Here is a 21,731-nt window from a genome sequence, read left to right as displayed (position 1 = left end):
CATTAGTCTGAATGACATGCCCATCTTATGTGCTCCCATAGCATCCTGAACTTCAATAATAATGTTTGGATAGTCTATTTTTCTTGCTTATTTTTCTGTCTGTTCTCACATCCACAAGAATATAAAACCTTTTAGTGCATATCTGTTTCTACTTATTTGACCATTCTATCTCTAGGATTGTGCATGGTGTCTAGCTCTAGTAGGATCAATAAATACTTACAAAACAACCAAATAGCCACATGAATGGATGGATGAATTGATACAGGCATGGATGGATGGATTAATGAAATTGTTTATATGACTTAAAGATTGCAGAGTAGTATCATATTTAGAAGATAGTAAAGAAATTTGTTTGCAAAATAGATGGTAAAGGCAACTGAGGTCTTTGTTAGGCATGGTAGGTCAAAGCTTGCTTTTGAGGTCCTGTTACTTCTCCGTTAATCTTTTCACTTTATTTATTTATTTATTTTATTTGAAGATATTAGGGGAGTATACATTTTTTTTGCTATATGGCTTGAGTCAGGGCTATAATGTGCCTTCACTCAAATAATGTTCACTGTACCCATTAGGTGGTTTTTTTGACCTTTTCCTCCTCTTCCCTGTCCCCTGCTTGATTTCCAATGACTTATACTTTCTTTTGTGTCCTTGTATGCCCATCAATTAGTTCCAATTTATTAGAGAGTACATGTGGTGCTTATTTTTCCATTCTTGAGATACTTCCCTTAGGATAATGGTCTCCAATTCCTTCCAAATTGCTGCAAAAAGCATTAATTCATGCTTTTTTATGTCTGAGTAGTACTCCATCAACCCAAGTGTCCATCAGTTCATGAGTGGATTAACAAAATGTGGCATATGTATATCTTTTCACTTTCTTAAAACAGGAAATTATTTTCTATTATCATTCTTCCAGGGCCTGGCTCTTCATCTGCAATCCAGTAATATTTTCATACAGGACCACTGAATTCTGAAAGGGCTTCGACATCTAAGGTAAGCATGTCTAATGGAGGCACACTGACTTGTAGGAAAATATCTATTTTGAGCCTGCCCAGTGTTGCTGAAACTGTAGTCTCCCTGGCCAACCATTCACACAAGGGATGTGAGAAGAACCATAAAAGGCATTGTGGGGGGTTGTGAGGGAGTGAGAGAGAGGAGAGTTGAAAAGCTGATCTGCTGCTTTACAGTAAAACCCAGAGAAAGTGAGCACTAACGGGAATGTGGTTTTATCCCTCCAGGAATTCTATTTAGCCCGCCAGGAATTAACTTTGACTACAAATAGGTCATCAATGATCCTTTCAGAGAATGTTCAGAGACCTCAACTTTGTTTAGAGACCTTGTGTGGGTGGAACTTCCTGTTTGCACAGAGCGCAGCATAAAGCCCAGTTGCTCTGAGGAGTGTTTGGGACCAGACCAATTGTAGGGAGGAGGGTACAATACAGTCTGGTCTCCTCCGGTCCCTTCTCCCTGCAGCATGGGGAAGAACAAACTCCTTCATTCAAGTCTTGTTATTCTCCTCCTGATCCTCCTGCCCACAGATGCCTCAGTCTCTGCAAAACCGTGAGTTCCACACAGAGCATGAAGCACGAACTTAAAGAGTCGTTTCCTTTATTTCAGATTCTCCTTTTTATCATTCATCTGCCTCTCCGGTGAAACTGTCCTCTCCTTCATCTCTAAGTTTCCTTCCAACCAGGGGAGTTTGTAAATCTGGTTTATTCATTCTTCACTTATTCTTAACCATTTTTCTCCAACTCTCCAGATCTCTGAATTTCTAAATTTCCTGGTGATACGCAAAGCCTCTCTACGGGGCATCAGAAATTGATAATTTTTTTTAAAGGAATCAGTTTTCAGATCTTCATGTTCATATTGCTCTGCTTGAGACCATGCTATTTATCCTTTCTTACCTCCCCTTTCTTAATTGCCCATATTCTGTTTTATAAAATAAAGAGAAACTTCTCCCTCAACCATATCTTACCATGGATCATTGTCCTGGAGTATAAAAATCTCCAGGGTGCAAAATAAAGGAACAATTTGAAATACTGGTATTGGTGTTGAGAAAGCAAAGGACTCTCATGACAAGAGAGAAAATCCTTTTGGAGATCAGGTGGTGATGAATTCTTTGTTTCAACAAAATTGAAGGAGGAACTAAAGGAAATACCGGCTGATAGGTGATTAGAAGCAATTCCTGGTAATAGGGTACTGGGTGAATTTTGGCAAGTAATGCAGAAGAATTTACAAGTGGTGGCAATAATACTATTCTTTTACCTGTCATTTATACTTTTATGTGAACAATTCTTCTCAGGACTTAAATCTACACAAAACAAAAATAGTAACAAAATTAATGTTAGACCTTGTTTAATTCTTGCAATAAGGAATATCCATCCATGGATGCATAAATTCACCGGGAAAAAACAACTCATCATTCTCACTAAAGATGTGCTTCAGAATTATTTTTATTTTAGTTTTATATCTAATATTCATGAAACATACTTTGTAATGTATTTATTTTGTTTTGATCAGTTGTATACAAGCACTTTTGTAAATAACTCAATCAGAAGAAAATGTCTAATATTTACAAATTTATTGTCACATTATCTTTATAAGTGGAGTTAAAATTAAATTTATCTACCCACCTGGAATATTATATATATATGTACATATACTTGTTAGCAAAAAAGTAAGAGTGATCCATAAAATATTTTGAAGCACAAAAATCTTAGGATAAACTTCTATATGGTAAGAGGCATGGAAATTCAAATTCAAGGAGGAAAAAAAAAGAAAGATGTTAAGAAACTGACCATTACACAAAGAACTTTTTAATGTTTTTAAGTAAGTAATATTAGGTATCTTATCACTATAATATTTAAGATTCCATGGGAAACTTGTAAAAGTAATCAAAGTTTTAATTTAACATATCATCAAAAATAATATCTTTTGCTATTATTTAAAACTGTGGTTTTAAAAATAGAGATTTACTTGAAAATATGTAAGACGTGCAGATGTTCAAAAATTATTTTAGGGGTTCTGTGAGTAAAAATATTTAAAAACTACAGTCCATCTTAAATTATATATCAGGATACTGAGAATGTTTCTGTCCTGCTCATGAGTTAGCAAGATCTAAGTTCAATCACTAGAGGACCATTTTTGGATGGAACCATTGTCTAAATATGAGTTGAAAGGCAAATATTTAAAATGCAAACATCCACGGTTAGGTAACACTCTAAGACTTTATGAGTTGCTAACCACAACTGAGACTTTAAACTAATGACTCACTTTCTTTGAGGCTTAGATTCCATAGCTGTGAGGTAGAAGCAAGTACTTGCCATACAATTTCACAGAGTAGTCGAATTATATGTATCTATGCATATTTTTTTCTTTTTTTAATGGAAGTTTTATAATTTGATGGGCTTTTCAGTGTTCACATGCCTGAGAGCTTGCTTGCTTTTTGCAGCAATCCTAAGGTAAAAGAAATTACGTGAATAACTGTAACTAACATATTTTTTATTTGAATTCAGATGCTCGTGTATTAGGATTCCTTAAAGTGAAGTATGCCTACAAATTTTATTCTTTTAAGGCCCACCTCAAGTAAAATGTTCACTGCCATGCCATATGATGGAAAGGGGAAATAATTCTTATGCGTCCCATTCAACAGCAGAGTTCCATGCTCAGCAATCTGTCTTCTCTTAGAGTAGAACTGACAATAGTAACAATCATGATGGAAAACAGTGCTGTTGACAGCAGTGCCTCTCTTCTTGTCTTCTTCTCTATCTATGGACTCTCCCACTCCCAGACACTATATGGTGCTGGTCCCCTCCCTGCTCCACACTGAGACCCCCGAGAAGGGCTGCGTCCTTCTGAGCCACCTGAATGAGACAGTCACTGTACGTGCTTTCTTGGAGTCTCTCAGGGAAAACAGGAGCCTCTTCACTGACCTGGTGGCAGAGAAGGACTTATTCCACTGCGTCTCCTTCACTGTGAGTGTGGCCGTTTGAATTTATATATTCAGTTCTATTGATGAAGGTCTTAGGGATCCAGTATTCAGTCAAGATAAGGGTTTAGGAGGCTAGTACAAAATTCAAGAAGGAATTGAAATGCAGCAACTAAGCATAGAAATTAAACGCAGGCAGAGCAGGGTGGCTCACGCCTGTAATCCCAGCGCCTGGGGAGGCTGAAGCAGGAGGATCGCTTGAGGCCAGGAGTTCAAGAACAGCATAGGCAACACAGTGAGACTCTGTCTCTACAAAAACAAAAATTAAAAATTAGCTGGGCATGGTAGCTCATGCCTGTAGTCCCAGCTACTCAGGGATGCTGAGGCTGGAAGATCACTTGAGCCCAGGAATTCGAGGTTGCAGTGAGATTGTGCCACTGCACTCCAGCCTGGGTGACAGCGCAAGACCCTGTCTCAAATAAATAAATAAATAAATAAATAAAATTAAAAGCAATGTATGGATCAACTTAATGATCAACAACAACAACAAAAAAAAAACACCCTATTAGCCAGAAAGAACAAAAAAGATAGTATGCACTAAATAAAGAGAAAAGGTGACTTCTTAAAAGTATTAATAAAAGTGGAGAAAACATTAATAAAGAAAACTAGGCCCAGGATCAATATGAGCTGCCACTTGCGTGCTGAGAGGAACGCATCACTCCACACTCTAAGAGGAAAATTAAAGAAATTACTCCAAGAAAATGTCTAATATCACTTCAGAGCAGCCCATATGTGAGATGTTTACAGCCTGGTGCCAATTAAATATATAGCTTTTTTCGTAGCCTTCAGACATGCTTCTCCCATGCCTTTTTGGCGTATAACATCGACTTGGTAAAGCTCAGCGCATAATTGAATCAAGACTGTATTTTCTGGGCTATACGAACATGTGAGTCTCAGTCATAACCTGTCTTACTGAAGCATTTTCCTCCACCTTGTGTTCTGGCTTCCCATGTGTAAAACAGCAAGCGTCATTCCCACCCATGCCAGCTTTCCCTGACGAGAGTGCGGGAGTGAAATTAGGGCAAGATCTCTGGGAGGAGGGAGCAGAGCACGGCGGAGGAGACGTGGGAGGCTGCATGAGCTCTCAGGATCTCTGCTGTGTTGCAGGTCCCGCGGTCCTCGTCCAGTGAGGAGGTGATGTTCCTCACCATCCAAGTGAAAGGACCGACCCAGGAATTCAACAGGCGGACCACAGTGATGGTTAAAAACAAGGAGAGTCTGGTGTTTGTCCAGACGGACAAAGCTATCTACAAACCAGAGCAGACAGGTATGAAGAAGCCTACGGTCAGGGCAACCTCAAAGACAAAGACCTTCCTACCCTGGATATTCCCCGAAGCTCCTATAATCTTGGTTCCTTAATTGCTTGTCTTACCAGCCTCTAGGCCTAGTTTAGGGTTTGGGGGCTCATGGAAAATATTTCTGTTTCAGTGAAATTTCGTGTTGTCTCATTGAATGAAGATTTTCACCCCCTGAATGAGTTGGTGAGTCTCCTATTATCTACATAAAATTATTATTATCTATATAATGGCTAGGAGCCTACTTTTAGTGTTGCAGGGAGGACCAGGGAGAGGACAAATCAGGTATCACTAACAGTAATTCTGGCATTACAAGGCCATGAGATCCTCATTTATGACGTTATCCCAGGTCAAGAGAGTAGGGAACTCTTTCTGTCGTTTGCACTAGTACTCGGTTGTCACGCAATTAAACTTACTCTTTAGATAGTTCTCAATTAGGAATATTAGAAAGATACACTAAATAATAGACACAGATAAGCCATCAGAGGACCTAAATTGAAATAACTTTTCAGAGATTTAGACTTTTTCTAAACACTCCTACCTAAACCTCTGCTATAAAGGAAGATGAGGGTAATCAATTTGCTCCTCAAGATTAACCTTTGATACTTGTGATAAAAAAAAAAAAAAGAATTCTTTCTATTACAGTGCAAACATCAAACCAAAGTCTTCCTTTTTCTCTCCCAGGTCTACTCCTCTGCCACCTTTTCTTATCTCAAAAGGAAGCAATTCTTCTCTTCTAGCTCCTAAAGCAAGAGATTGTGCCATAATCAAGCCTTCCTTCTCTTTCTCCCATGCCCACATCCACTTCACCAGAGAATCATCTTGACTTAAAATATATACAGACTACTTCTTACCACCCTAATTGCCACAACCTATTCATGGTCAGTATCATCTCTAAACAAGATCATTGCAGTAACGTTGAAAGTGAGCTCCCAGCTTCTGTCCGCACTCCTCTATCTAAAATCAAACGCCACATCCATCATTCTGTCAGCTTAACCCAGCTTTATTTTTCTTCTTGGCATTTACTACCACCTTAGAGATGTACACAAAAGGTTTTCTTCCTATTTGTACATTCGTATTAAAATGTAAGTTCTGTTAAAACAGACATATTGTTCTTTTGTGCATTGCTACGTTCTCAGCACCTAGAACGATGCACAGCACATGAGTAGGTACTTAATAACTATTAGTTTTAAAAATCAATAACCGTTTATAGCAGAGGAGCTATTCCCATTCTTCCTCATTCTTAGAATTACCTAAAAATTCTATCACCCATACATCTGAACATGGTTGTTTACAGTTTAATGTTTATTTCTTGATCTGTATAACTGCATGGCAAAAGAATGTTCTTCACTAAAATTCACTATAAGTACTTAAGTAATGTTAGTAAATCCCATTCCTAGTGAATGGCAGTGCATATATATATTTGTTTCTGATGGTCTGGTAATAAATAACATTATTTATTAATTGCTTAAAATAGATTAATTGAAAGTTCTGTAAAAGTTAACCTGGAATCTTTTGTGTCTTACTATAGAGAGAGTTATTCTACACAAATCTGCTTTGTTTATAAAAAGGATTTGGGAATATTTGAAAACAATTATAAATTCCTTTTTTGCTTTCTCCTTTCAGATTCCACTAGTATACATTCAGGTAAGCAACTTGAAACATTCCATAATTGGAACGAAAGCAACAAATTCAGGGAAAATGTTCTTATTTGAGAGGTTCTTACAATATCTCAGAAATGTGTCATTAAGGGAGAAGCCTTCAGACTCACCTAGGATTGGATGTTTATAACTCACTCCCCTCCTTACCCCTCACCATGACCCCATTTGTCTTCTTTGTGGGTAACATAGGAGTTTTTTACCTTTCTTTTATTGTCTCCAATGATCTAGATGCTTTTGTAAGTGATAATTAATTTATCCATAGGACCCCAAAAGAAATCGCATCGCACAATGGCAGAATCTCCAGTTAGAGAATGGCCTCAAGCAATTGTCCTTTGCCCTCTCATCAGAGCCCTTTCAGGGCTCCTACAAGGTGGTGGTACAGAAAGAATCAGGTGGAAACGTAGAGCATCCTTTCACTGTGGAGGAATTTGGTATGGATCATGGAAAATCATGCATACTTTTTTTTCGTAGTTAAACATCTAGGGCCCAGAATTTGAGCTTATTTGGAGTCTTTCCCTTCCCTATGGGTGACATTGGGCTTGGAGTAGAACTAACTATATCTAACTCCCATGAGGACATCTATGATTTGTGAATAGGACTTCATATAACTTGGTTATTTTTGTAGCAATAATTATACTCCAAAAATATGCAACATCCTTATTTTAGTGGAGTCTTCCATAACTCATTAAGGATACAGTGATCTGTCATAATCCCTCAACCAAAATCTCCTTTTGAGAGTAAGGTAGATGTCTTAGTCCATTTAGTGTTTCTACAAAGGAATATCTGAGGCTGGGTAATTCATAAAGAAAAGAGGTTTATTCTGTTCATAATTCTACTGGCTGGAAGACTGGGCATCTGGTAAAAGCCTCAGGCTGCTTCCACTCACAGCAGACAGCGAAGGGGAGCCAGTGTGTGCAGAGATCACATGGCAAGAGAGGAAGCCAGAGAGAGCAAGAGGGAAGGTGCCACGCTCTTTTTAACAACCAGCTCTTGTGGAAACAAATAGAGCAAGAAATCATACAACACCCCAAATCTATTCATGAGGTGTCCATCCCCATGACCCAGATACCTCCCATTAGGCCCCCACCCTCCAACACTGGGGTCAAATTTCAGCATGAAGTCTGGGGGAACAAACATCCAAACTGCAGGAGTGGATATGGTTATATTGGAAAGTACCTTTTCAGAGACCTAAAATATAATTAAGAAATTGTTACAGAGAACCTGAAAATATTAACGTCCCCCAAATTGAGAACTAATCATGAACCTTCTTTATTGCTAATCAACAGTGCTTCCCAAGTTCGAAGTGCAAGTGACAGTGCCAAAGGTAATCACCATCTTGGAAGAAGAGATGAATGTGTCAGTGTGTGGCCTGTGAGTTGATTATTTTTCATCTTTTCAGAAGAATTATTTAAAAGATAATGGAATATTTTGGCTAGTTTCTGTAGGAGCAGTGGCAACACAAACACTTTATTTTGGGATCATCTCCATCTATAGAATGTTCTTCTTCTGTTGCTTTTCTATTTTTCCTTCTTATTTTCTTTCATATCCTTGTAAGTATTACTGTAACTATCAGGAGGTGGGGAACTGTTTCTATAGAGGCTATGCTACTAGGATGGATTCTGAAAGTGACAAAACTGCATGCACATGTACACCAAAACAAAAACAAAAACAACAACAGGATAGTGCTGAAGGGAAAAGTGGCTTTCCCTTAACCAGAAGTAACCAAATATATATTAGAGAGATGATCAACACATGATTAAAGAGAAAATTCAGTCATCAACAGATCATCTACGTGACCTTGCATGTATAGGCAGAAAATGGCCTAGATTCAGGATTTGTAGAGACAGGCATATAACCAAATCCCATCTAACTCATTGGTCTATCTAAGGTGTGTCATATACCTCTCTGAACTGCCATTTTTACTAAGGAGACTGGACATGATCTCTCAGTATGGTCTCTTCAAGGCTCAAAAACTCATGTTTCTAAGATCTTGTGCTCCTACCCCTGGTAGCCCTGCAGTAGCACTAGCAGGAAGAGCAGGCAGAGTGAAGAACCAGTCCTGCCTAGAGACCACATATGTCATGCACCTACTGCTCAGCTGGGCCCCTGCCCCAGGCTGTCTCAGAGCAATGGCCAAGTTCCTGGTCCCACGTAACTGGTGAGCCAATGCTCTTGCAAATAGAGTTATAAAGGACATTTCAAATAGGGAAGGAAGCACAGTGATCATCTATGACATATTTATGGAACAATTCCATTTTTGTAAAAAGTAAGCAACTAAAACTTGGTATAATTAAAGATGGCTGGCTGTACATGGGGAGAAGATGATGGAAGCAGAGACACCATCATATTAATAGCTTGTATTCCTAGGTAGGCTTAGGTCATTCATTTCTTCTCTTTATTTTTGTTTTGTTGTTTTTATTTCAAAATATTAAGAGGGTACAAGTGTTTTTGTTACATGAATGAACTGAATAACACTGAGGTCAGGGCTTTTAATGTGCCTGTTACCAGAGTAGTGTACGTTGTACCCAATAGGTACGTTTATATCCTTCACCCCACTCCCACCTTTCCCCCTTCTTAGTTTCCAATGTCCTTTACACCAACTATATGACCGTGTATACCCATAGGTTAGCACCCACTTTTTAGTGAGAACATATGTTTGTTTTTCCATTCCTGGGATACTTTGCTTAGAATAATGTTCTCCAGTTCCATTCAAGTTGCTGAAAAAGGCATTATTTCATTCCTTTTTATGGTTAAGTAGTACTCCGTGGTGTGTATATATACACACACACATATATATACCACATTTTCTTTTTCCACTCATAAACCATAGCCAAATATACTACATGGGGAAAAATTAAAAGCATTCCCACTAAGAACTGGGACAAGAAAAGGATGCCCACTGTCACCACTTCTATTCAACATAGTACTGGAAGTCTTACCCAGAGCACTCAGGCAAAAAAAAAGAAGTAAAGGGCATCCAAATTGGGAAAGAGGAGTTCAAACTATCCCTGTTTGCCAATGATATGATCTTGTGTCTAGAAAACCCTAAATACGCCCCCAGAAGACTCCTGGAATTGATAAATAAATTCAGCAAAGTCTCAGGTTACAAAATCAATGTACACAAATTGGTAGCAGTTCTATATACTAATAATGGTCAAGTTGAGAGTCAAATAAAGGAATCAATAGCATTCACATTAGCTACAGGTAAAATAAAATACCTAGGAATATACCTAACCAAGGAAGTAAAGAATCTCTACAAGAAGGACAACTACAAACACAGATGACAGCAATCTTCTTTCATCACAAAAACAAATGGAAAAACATCCCACTCTCATGAATTACAAGAATCAACATTGTTAAAATGTCCATATTGCTTGAAGTGATTTACAGATTCAATGCAATTCCCATCAAAATACCAATGTCATTTTCCACAGAACTAGATAAATTAATACTAAGCTTTATATGGAACCACAAAAGAACATGAATAGCCAAAATAATCTTATGCAAAAAGAAAAAATCTGGAGGCATCATATCACCTAACTTCAAATTATACCACAAGGCTATTGTAACCAAAATGGCATGGTATAGGTATAAAGATGTTTTTCTCTTAAGGACAGGTTTAGCTTTTGTATTAATAAAGACATTTTCTAAGATAAAATTAAAAAGCAATCAAGGAAGAAAAAGATATGACAAAAAGAAGAATGTAGTAAATTTTAGCATGTTGCACTGGAGATTTCTAAAAGAGAAGAGTGATTAGTGACTCTTGCCCTCAATATTGTGTGATCCCTGCAGAGAGCAGAGGGAAGTACAGAGGTGGGATGTACAAAAGCTAAAGGGGAAATTTAAATATAAATAGGCAGAAAACAGGGATGATGTTCAATGTCTGCTTTGATTCATTTGGAAATGTTCTCATGACAGATACACATATGGGAAGCCTGTCCCAGGACATGTGACTGTGAACATCTGCAGAAAGTATAATAACCCTTCCACCTGCTTTGGTGAAGAGTCACAGGCATTCTGCGAGACATTTCGTCAACAAGTAGGTTGAAAACTCTTCCTCCTAGGAAATAATAGTAAAGGCTTTGTTGACAAGCAGTGAGTTGCAACATGGTGCTAACTCAGGAAGAGATTTCCATGCCAGCTATTGTAATTTTAAAAAATCATCAACTTAGCAAAATAGAAATTATTTCTTGTAATTGCCCATTGTCAATGTTCCAAAATGACAGAAGTTGAGCTATCCAAAGCCCCTTGAGCATCAACTTCTACAAAGGAAGGAGAAAAAACATATACCTCTTAATTGCCTTGGCTGGTTAGAATGTCAGTTCTGCTCTCTTTCTGTGAGCAAGAACCTCTCACTTGGCCCCACCTAGATGCCAGGGAGGTGGAGAACACAGTCCCCAGATAGGTGGCCACTTCCCAACCACACCTGTGTATCACAGGAGGAGGAATTAGACTTTGATGAGAAATTGGTTCTAATGGTTGATAGCAGAGTAGCATGACTATAGTTAATAACAATGTATTGTAGATTTCAAAGTAGACAGTAGACAGGACTTGAAATGTTCACAACAAATAAAAATGGTAAGTACTCAAGGTGATGGACATCCCAAATAACTTGACTTGATCATTACACGTTCTACTCTAACAACAAAATGTCACATGTACCCCATAAATATGTACAAATATTATGTATCAATAAAAAGATTACCCAAAAATGTTTAAGGCATTTCTATCTCATTCTCTCTAGGGAATTTCAGATACTAGGGGATACACCTGTCAGTTAGACGCCTGTCACAACACATGATGTATTGTTGTGAAATGTAATAATGTTTAGTCCCTAGAGAAAAAGTATTATGTCCTCATCATAGAAAATACCAAGATTATGTTGTCCCAAAAAGAATCCCATCAGATTAACTGACCACTGATCTGTGCAGAATAATATATGCTAAGTTTTTGTATTTTATTTTCTTCCCTCTTAGCTGAACAGCCATGGCTGCTTCTCCCAGCAAGTAAACACCAAGGTCTTCCAGCTGAAGAGGCAAGGGTATAAAATGGAACTTCACGTGGAGGCCAATATCAAAGAAGAAGGAACAGGTTTGTATACCACATGGGTATGGGAGAAAAACAATGGACATCGATGTAACTTTTTAGCCAAATTATAAATTGTAAGGGAGGAGGTAGTATAAGAAGTTCAGGGATATTGCCCTTCCAAAAACAAATTTATTATTTTTCTTCTTTTTCAGGAGTGGAATTAACTGGAGTAGGATCCACTGAAATCACAAGAATCATAACCAAGCTCTCATTTGTGAAAGTGGACCCATACTTTAGACAAGGGATCCCTTTCTTTGGGCAGGTGGAGTATTTTACAGTTCACTGGTGAACCCATGTACTGTCACCTAATTAGCACAATAGGTGCAGTTTCTGCTGAAACCATAGCTGATTAATGTTATCAATTGATATAACCAAAGGTATAAAATATTACAAAAGTTTGATTATATAACCAAAGGTATAAAGCCACATAAAACTAGATGTGTTGCTGTGTAAATTTGTATATGAAATATATAAAATTATTCTAAAGCCCTATCAAAATTAGTAGGGTTTTTTTAATCACCTTTGGAACAGTATTGTATGATATCACTCAGTTTCCTTTTTATGGTTTACCATGCAGTCTCAGTTTTCAAGACATTTTCTCATAGGAATCTCAGATTTTATGTTGACCATTTATACTATCCTTCTAACATTAACTTTGTAAGGAAATGGGTGGGTAGGTGGTTTTAATTTTTATTTTGAAATATTAAAGATTCTACTATACCTAGTGTTTCTTTTGTGGGTATTATATTTACATTGCTTTTCTATAATGACAAGTTTATTTTTAAAAACAGTAAACCTATGGTTTAAATACTGCCATTTAAGGTTTCCAGATTTTTAACTTATAAATTTTCATACAAATCTACCAAAAAATCTTCCATTGTGATTTTTCTATTGTAAGCAGATGTGCAAATGGACCTTTCTGATTGCAGAAGTCTGGAATGGCAGTTGTAGGGACCTCAATGTGCAATTGCTGTGTAACATGTTCTTGATAGAAATGTTTCAGGATTTCAGCTATGGAGGGCACAAATGGTAGAGAGACTAGACTCAACAAAGTGGAGCACAGTCTAGAGGGCTTGGTTATGTTATGACATTTTCAGAAACTTTGGACGCTTCCTAAAATGAAAGTGCAGTCCATTTTTAAATTGCTCAGAGGTACATTTTACTTTTTTATATTTCATTGCTATTAAATAACCATCCTATTTGTCATAAGACACTCTCACTAGAAAAGAATCAGAATTTTGTGCACATTTTTATCTTTGTACTTGCAGCCAACATTTCACTGGCAAACTTAGATTTTGTTAATCAGTTGTGAATACTGATGCAAATTGGCCTATTGTACTTCCTACTAACAAAAGTAGCTCATAGTGAAAAAGAACCGTCGTCTTTACAATCTGATTGGACTATTCATCTGCTGAGTTCACTGTTAGCAGTAATATTTGGTGTTAGGCCTTATTTGATACTGTGTGACTCTTTTCAGTTCTACATTTTTCACATGGGAAGTGTGTCATAAAATCTGCCAGCCTTCCAAATGGTTGAAAGTCCAGATTCAGAAGCAGACACCATAGATAGCACAACTAGGGAAGCACGCTATGTTAGCAATTGCTTACTTCTGCAAGCATGATGCTTTAAGACACTAATCCTAGGGAGTTAATGGTCTACCCCAAAATAAGTGTTTGGGGCTCAAATAAATGTGACTAATGTATTAAAATTTTCATTACTGTATTACTTTTGTGCTCTATGACTCTCTAAGAGTTATATATAACACACAGTATTTCCAGAATATCTAGAATGCATCCTTCTGGTCATCCTTATTTTTATTCCTATTGCTCTCTATCCCTTCAAACTGCTTTATTTTTCTTCTTAGGATTGATTACTGCTAAATTAGTGTGTGTTATTTTTGTATTCACTTAGCATCTGTCTCTTTTATTAGACAGTAATGAAAGGAACTTTGTTTTGTTCAATGCTATATCCTCAATGCCTGGAACTGTATTCAACATGTAAGAGGCACTCAAAAAATATTTGTGACAAAATGAATATGGTTGGTGCCTATTAGTTATTATCCATATAACTGACCCACAGCTTTTAATTTTAAGGTGCGCCTAGTGGATGGGAAAGGTGTCCCTATGCCAAATAAAATCATCTTCATCACAGCAAATGAAGCTAACTACAGATCCAATACTACCACAGATGAGAATGGCCTGGTGCAGTTCTCCATCAACACCACCAACGTTATGGGCACCTCTCTTACTGTTAGGGTAAGTTGGAAAGAAGTTACCAATGGCATGAAGTAGCCTCAAAAACATGGTTGCAACTTAAAAAGTGATGAAATTTCCAAATTGTGTTTAGTCCTATGGAGAGAAAAAACTAGCAGTTAGAAACCAATTTAAGGGCAACTTTTTATGAGTTTATGAAAGGGAAGCAGTATTTTGGTGTGACTAAAAGTGTTGAGTTCTACTTTAGCAGTGCTGGTAGGAATGTAAAATGGTGTAGCCACTATGGAAAACAGTATAGCAGTTTCTCAAAAATTAAAAAATGGAATTACTATATGACCCAGCAACCTTACCAAAGAATTGAAAGCAGGGTCTTGAAGAGATATTTGCATACCCATGTTCATAGCAGCACTATTCTCAATAGCCAAGACATGGAAGTAACCCAAATGTCCACCAATAGATGAATAAAAAAAATGTGGGATATACATACAATGTAACATTATTCAGCCTTAAAAGGGAAGGAAATCCTATCACATGCTACAACATGGATGAACCTTGAGGATACTATGCTTAGTGACATAAGCTAGTCACAAAAAGACAAATGCTATATGATTCTACTTATATGAGGTTCCTAAAGTAGTCAAAGTCATAGAGACAGGAAATAGAATGGTGGTTTCCAGAGGTTGGGGAGTAAAAGAAATAGGGATTTGCTGTTTAATGAGCATAGAGGTTCAGTCTTGCAAAATGAAAGGTCTATGTTGCACAACAGATATACTTAATACTATCGAACTGTACACTAAAAAATTATGAAGATGGTCATTTTGTGTTTTGTTTTTATCACAATTTTTTGAAAAGTATAAGTTCTAGAATCAAAATCAAGTAATTAAAAATGCTGACTCAACTCTATGTTAAGGGACAATAACTAAAACCTCTATGCTTCATTTCCTTACCTATAAAATGGGTATAATATTAATATCTAACTCTTAGGGTTGTTATGAAAATTAAATGAAATACATGTTAAAGTACTTAGTAACTGCCCATTAACTGTTAAATACTTTTATTATAAAAGCCAATTTTAACATAATTAGCATTTAGTTTCAAAAATACATACTCCATAAATTATTGTTTTACAGTATTTTTGTCTTGCTTTTTAATTTTCTCCAGATGACCCATCTATACCTATATAACTTGTTTTGTATAGCATACAGTCTTCTATTCATCAATAGAGATATAGGTATATGTTTATAGATCTGTATATCTACACTATATATTACATATCATAATACTAGAAAAACCCTGCCTCATTTGGTATAAAGAAAAAATAAATAACATATTTTATTGATTTAGCTTTAAATAGGTGGTCTAAAATCCCATACCTCCAATGACTCAAATTTGAATGTTTATTCACTTATCAATCAAGAAGTGTCTTGAATGTTTTCTATGTGCCAGGCACTGTGCTAGTCCCGACAGTGAAAATATTATCTTTAAATGCTCCCTCTTTTTGGTGGTCATATATATGTTATCACTAAAACACATATTGAGATATGAACAAAGTGTTTTGCTGGCATAAGGATGCACTCATGCTATTTGGCAGCTGTGGAGGAAGGTAGGGGAAGCCTTAAAAGAGTTAAGGACCAACTTCTACATGAAGAAAAGTTGAAAATACAACCCAATAGGGCCTATGAGGCATAAGAATCCAGAACGGCAGGAAGCATGAAAAATAATCAGCCTAAGATAGCCCAGGAGAGGTAGATTTCAGCTAATTCACCAACTCAGCTCTTAAATCGATACTTTTTACCAATGTTTTCTCAGACCCCTGAGGTTGCAATATTTCATTAATTCATAATACCCATTTCAAACCCATCATAAAAGAGACAGCTAGTTTCTGAAGCAGTTTCTTAAGATGATTTACTCTCCTCAATGAAGTTTCATAGCACCAGTGTCTGTATCTGCATAAGTAAAGTAGACAAAGAAATTTCAAACAAGCTAATCAGATCAAAGGAAGCCTCCTATTATGCTCTTCAGAAATGTAAATCCCAACCGTGGCAGCCTCTGCAGTGTAAAAGCACAAATCATGCCTCATTTGATACAGATAAATGAAATAAGGAGCCCTTTTCTCACTTTTTATTGTGGAGGGAAATATATCTAGTTAAGGGAGGACAGTGAACTTATACAGTTTCAGGAGTATATTTATTCTTTATGACATATAATCTATAAAATAACATTGCTTTCCTCATTCATTAGGTCAAACACAAGGACCAAAATGTCTGTTATGGCTACCACTGGGTGTCAGAAGAAAATGAAGAGGCATATCACACTGCTAATCTTGTATTCTCCATAAGCAAGAGCTTTGTGCACCTCGAGCCCATCCCTGGTGAACTGCCCTGTGACCAAACTCAGGCGGTCCAGGCACATTACGTTCTGAACGCACAGGCCCTGCAGGAGCTGAAGGAGCTTGTCTTCTATTATCTGGTGAGAAGGGAGGTCACTGCATTGACTTATCTGTAGATAAAACCTCTCTGCCGGGCCAGGAAATTATGAAGCTCTTTAGGCATCACCACTTTAACTTCTTATGCATGTTCCTTTTGAAAGTTGGACTTCTCTTGGGGCTAATTATTGCTGGCAGGGGCTCGATGAAGAAAGCATATCGAAGCAAGCCTGGAATACGATCTCTGTCAGGCACATTAAATTTCTTTTTATTTCCTTTTTTTTCAGATAATGGCAAAGGGAGGCATTGTCCGAACTGGAACTCATGTACTGCCTGTGGAGCAGGGAGATAGTGAGTATTTCCATAATCATACGGAAATGTGTCCATTCTGACACTTCAACCTTTCACTACAGAAATATCAGAAACACTTTCTAGTAAAGAGAGATCATTTCTATCTAATCACAATAAAGAAGAAGTTGAGGGATGGAAAGCAATAATATTTCTTTTTTTACATCCTTGATCAAATATCTGGGGTTTTTCTCTTAGCATGTTCTGTTTGGATTACTAAAAGTTGTCATATACAATCTATGCTTATTCCAAATTTTTAAATCATATATATTCTTGGACCCTCTTCTCAAAATGGGAGACATTTGAGAATTGTTTTAGAGAATTGGGAGGAGGAAAGGTAAAGTTTTGGGATGCATTCTTGTGTTGAGTCACTTATATCTTTATAAATATCTCATTTTCCCTTTGAAGATAGTTATGATTTGTAAAGAGTTAAATTGGGCACCATTGAATTGGACTCTCCCCGTGGACAAATATGTAGCAATATAAACCTTTGAAGGTTGCTCCTAGTCTAATGGGGTCTAAAAGATGACTTACTAGAAAACTATCAGTGAACTACTCTTTTGCTGCCTCTTCGTAACAACACAGAAACACCAAAGTTGACTTAGGGAAGCTTAATGCAACCTCTAAAGAATCTACGTAGGCATCAAAAAATAACTTTCAAAGGAGCATAATATTTCTCTTAAGGAGAAAAAATAGAATATTTTCTTCATAAATGGTTAAAGAGGATATAACCTTCAATACAATGTGTTAAACTCTTCCTTTTACGTCTTATAACTTCAAGTTCTATTTCGCTGTTCTAATGTGAGATCTAGATCAAATGGTAGCAAAATGGATGTCTCCATAGCCTTAGATAGCATCAGAGCCTTATATAGGTGAGAGCTACAACTTATAATTGTCGAGAAATTAATACAGTATATGATTAATGAGAGGAAAGGGGGCTTTGATAAAGTTTTTCCTAAAACTGAAGTTTGCAGTCCTTCATTTACTGCATCTGCTGTCTATTTTCTCTGTTATATCTACTAACACAAACACTCACTAACCAGACCAGCCTCCTAAAATGCCTTTGTACAACAGAATAATTTCATGTCAGCCCTGAAGAGAGGTCTAACTCGTGATTGCTTCCTCTCATTCTCCCTGCTCCAGTGAAAGGCCACTTTCCTGTGTCAGTCCCTGTGGGGTCAGACATTGCTCCCATTGCTCGGTTGCTCATCTATGCTATTTTACCTGACGGGGAAGTGATTGGGGATTCTGCCAAGTATGAAGTTGAAAATTGTCTGGCCAACAAGGTGAGGGCTTTATATCATAAGCCTTTCAACATTTCAAGCTAGAAGTTACTATCATTATCATTCATTGTATACATGTGAGCATTGGAACCCAAAGGATTAAACAAATTGCCCAGAGACACTGAGCCAGATAACGGCAGAGTCAACCAGGAGAAGCCCTGCCACTTGACTCCTAGTGCACAGCTCTCAAAATCCTCCTGGCACCTTGTCCCTTACCAAATGACACAGTGCAGAGTACCTTGTTCCCTTCATCTTTGATGAAATGTTGGGAAATATATGAGCAAGTTTTTAAGACTACAAAAGAGAAACACAAGAGCACCTAGACCCACGAGCATTCCCACTGCAGTTAACGAGCACCTCACTGTGTACCAAAGGTAAAAAATGATGTCATAATTAGTAATGTCTAAGAATAACTAGAAATTATTATACTGGCTCAACCAATTCTTGAGAATGAAAGAGAATTGTAGGGGACAAAAAACTTCAGGATTGACCTAACGCCAACCACCTTGACTGGAGTCAAAGTGGTTCTGCGCTGAATGGGAGGAACACTCAGAAAATGTGGGGATATGCGTGGATATGCGTGGTTAAATCAGTAAATTTCTGTTTCTGACCTTTTTTCCCACTTTCACAGGTGGATTTGAGCTTTAGCCCAGCACAAAGTTTCCCAAGCTCACACGCCCACCTGCGAGTCACAGCTTCTCCGCAGTCGGTCTGCGCCCTCCGTGCGGTGGACCAAAGCGTGCTGCTCATGAAGCCCGAGGCTGAGCTCTCCCCGTCCTCGGTGAGTTCCCCGCAGCCTACGGGATCAGGAAGGGCCACACGAGGGGCTCAGAGCAAGGAGAAATGCCTATCTGAGGGGCATAAGGTCTATTAAAATTATGTTTACCTAGGGGTTAGTAGTTTTGAGCTCATTCATGTGTGCTTTCTTTCGTGAAGAAGATGTATGTGTATACACACACACACACACACACACGTAGACTACTAGCCTTTGCAGGTAAAAAGACTGCTAAAAAATTTATTGCCTCACACAGCATATTGAAATCAATAAAATAATTTTTAAATATAAAATGTGACCCAAAAAATTAACAGCAGAGGGGACCAAGGCTGGAGGATAGCTTAAGGCCAGGAATTTGAGACCAGTCTGGGCAACATAGTGAGACCCCATCCCTAAGAAAAATAAAAAATTTTAGCTGGGCATGGTGGCATGTGCCTGTATTCTCAGCTACTCAAGAGGCTGAAGCCAGAGGATCACTGGAGCCCAGGAGTTTGAGGTTGCAGTGAGCTATGATGATGCCACTGTACCCCAGCCTGAAGGACAGAGTGAGACCCTGTCTCAAAAAAAAACAGAAAAAGGACTTGTGAATCAGATTAAGTTCCCATAACTATACAAATCCAAATCTCATGTGCCAAGACATTATATATGCAAGCTGGAGAAAAAACAAGGCAGATTGTGAAAAGTGCTATAAGAGAGATGCAGATATGCAAAATAAAAGATTAATTCTAATTGAAGAATCAGGGAGGTCATTCATAAATGTTTATATATTGTATATTTTGTGCGTGTGTTTGTGTATATGTATTTATATAATGTAAAAAGGAAAAACATGCACTATCCAAAGTCCCTGAAATCCCAGAGCTCCATGAAACCATTAATAGGAGTTTCCAACCTAGTTTTAACATTTCAAAAAGCATAACAAAAGTGAAACATTTACCTGCTCTAAGACCACACAGAATAAATGATATGTCCAATTTCTGTTTTTATAAGAATTATATCAACTGAAACAATGGCTGTCCCAAGCTGAATACAATTTCTGAAGGAAGACATGTATTATCTCTGATGAAAAATTTAGGAAAAATGAATGATATTGATAAATGAAATATTTTAAAATGTGGGGTTAATAGAAGATATAGCAAAGAAGGTATGTTGAAGTGGAACAAGAAATTAGTATGTACTAATAGCAGTTTCCTCATATCTTCAAATTTTCAATATGCGGCCAATTGGAATAACCTTTTATTGAAACTTTTTCTACTATCAAAATTTTACAAAGGGAAATTTTATATTTTTACTTCCTTAAACAAGAAACTTGAAAATACTTATTGGTTCTTCTAACAAGATTTTAATTGAAAATATTAGAATACTTCTAAAGGAAGGATTAACTACATATCAATAGTGGGAGCAAGAAGACGTGTAGAAAAATAACATTAATGTTTTACATTTGTATAAGAATTTTACACTTCTCAAAGGTACTTTTTCAATTATAACAACCTCGATGGATAAAGACAGAAAATCCTATTTAACTTATTAATAATAAAGCAGAAGCTTTTGGGTACTTAGCAGTACACCTGGGTTAGAACACTAATTTCTTTTAATCCTTGGTTAGTTGTTTTACTCATTAAACACTTTGCCCCTAGTAGCGTAAGTCATGCATTCAACACATACAGTTGACCCTTGCACATTGTGGGGGTTATGGGTGCTGACCCCCTGCACAGTCAAAAATCTTGAATATAACTTTTGACTCCCCCAAAACTTAACTACTTGTATCCTGCTTTTGACCAGAAGCCCTACTGATAACATAAATAGTTGATTAACACATATTTTGTATGTTATATATATTATATACTGTATTCTTACAATAAAGTAAGCTAGAGAAAAGAAAATGTTATTAAGAAAACTGTAAGGAAGAGAGAATGTATTTACTATTCATTAAGTGGAAGTGAATCTTCAAGTTCTTCATCCTCATCATCTTCATGTTGAGTAGGCCGAGAAGGAGGGGAAGAGGAGGGATGGGTCTGGCTGTCTCAGGGATTGGCAGAGGTGAAAGAAAATCCACATATCAGTGGACCCACACAGTTCAAACCCATTGTTGTTCAAGGGTCAACTGTATTTATTTAATGCCTACTATGTTCTAGGTACTATACTAAGTGCTGGGGATCTAGTGTACTACTGGAAAGACCAAACTCCATGTCTCCTGTAACATGCATTCTCATAGATGAGACAGCCAATAATGATGTGCCTTGCAGAAGAATAAAGCAGGGAGGGGAAATGGAAAGTTTTGAAAGGGAGCCGCCTTTGAGAAAGTGTCTAATTTCATCCCACAACTCACCTTGCTAATCTATTTTTGTCAATCAATTTACAACCCCTATGAATGTAATACAGTGTACCTATCAACATTTTTATGTCTGTCTTAGTCTTCCTCGTCAAATGAATCTGAAAGCATCATGTCCAGTATTTTATAGTTAAAGTTTTATGTATTGTGTCAAAAACTGGAGCATTTTGCTTCCATGAATAATACCTAAAAAAATATTATCCTGTCCTATGTAGAGAATAGATATTTGTTCATGTACCTGTTTAGAACATATGTCCATTAACTTTGTTACATACTGAGTCAGTTGCCAATCGCAAGATGAGGAAAAACAATCTATTATAAAGCTTTTTGCA

The 21,731-nt window shown here is 37.2% G+C and overlaps 1 protein-coding gene across 1 annotated transcript in view; it reads left to right on the top strand.

Annotated features, from left to right (window-relative positions):
- The first annotated feature begins 1,393 nt into the window (after window positions 1–1,393).
- LOC138396286 (alpha-2-macroglobulin-like) overlaps window positions 1,394–21,731 on the top strand; it is a 42,053-nt gene continuing 21,715 nt past the window's right edge. Inside the window, exons 1-15 of the mRNA XM_069489403.1 lie at window positions 1,394–1,554; window positions 3,785–3,968; window positions 5,090–5,249; window positions 5,411–5,463; window positions 6,904–6,924; window positions 7,201–7,369; window positions 8,225–8,309; window positions 10,857–10,977; window positions 11,915–12,029; window positions 12,179–12,288; window positions 14,120–14,281; window positions 16,481–16,708; window positions 16,952–17,015; window positions 18,156–18,298; window positions 18,927–19,076. Coding sequence (XP_069345504.1) covers window positions 1,469–1,554; window positions 3,785–3,968; window positions 5,090–5,249; window positions 5,411–5,463; window positions 6,904–6,924; window positions 7,201–7,369; window positions 8,225–8,309; window positions 10,857–10,977; window positions 11,915–12,029; window positions 12,179–12,288; window positions 14,120–14,281; window positions 16,481–16,708; window positions 16,952–17,015; window positions 18,156–18,298; window positions 18,927–19,076 — 1,851 coding nt within the window. The 5' untranslated portion in view covers window positions 1,394–1,468. The remainder of the gene's footprint in view (window positions 1,555–3,784; window positions 3,969–5,089; window positions 5,250–5,410; window positions 5,464–6,903; window positions 6,925–7,200; window positions 7,370–8,224; window positions 8,310–10,856; window positions 10,978–11,914; window positions 12,030–12,178; window positions 12,289–14,119; window positions 14,282–16,480; window positions 16,709–16,951; window positions 17,016–18,155; window positions 18,299–18,926; window positions 19,077–21,731) is intronic.

The sequence above is a fragment of the Eulemur rufifrons genome, chromosome 16 (genome assembly GCF_041146395.1).
Source record: "Eulemur rufifrons isolate Redbay chromosome 16, OSU_ERuf_1, whole genome shotgun sequence".
Classification (NCBI taxonomy): Eukaryota; Metazoa; Chordata; class Mammalia; order Primates; family Lemuridae; genus Eulemur; species Eulemur rufifrons.
This window is presented reverse-complemented; position numbering and strand designations above follow the sequence as displayed.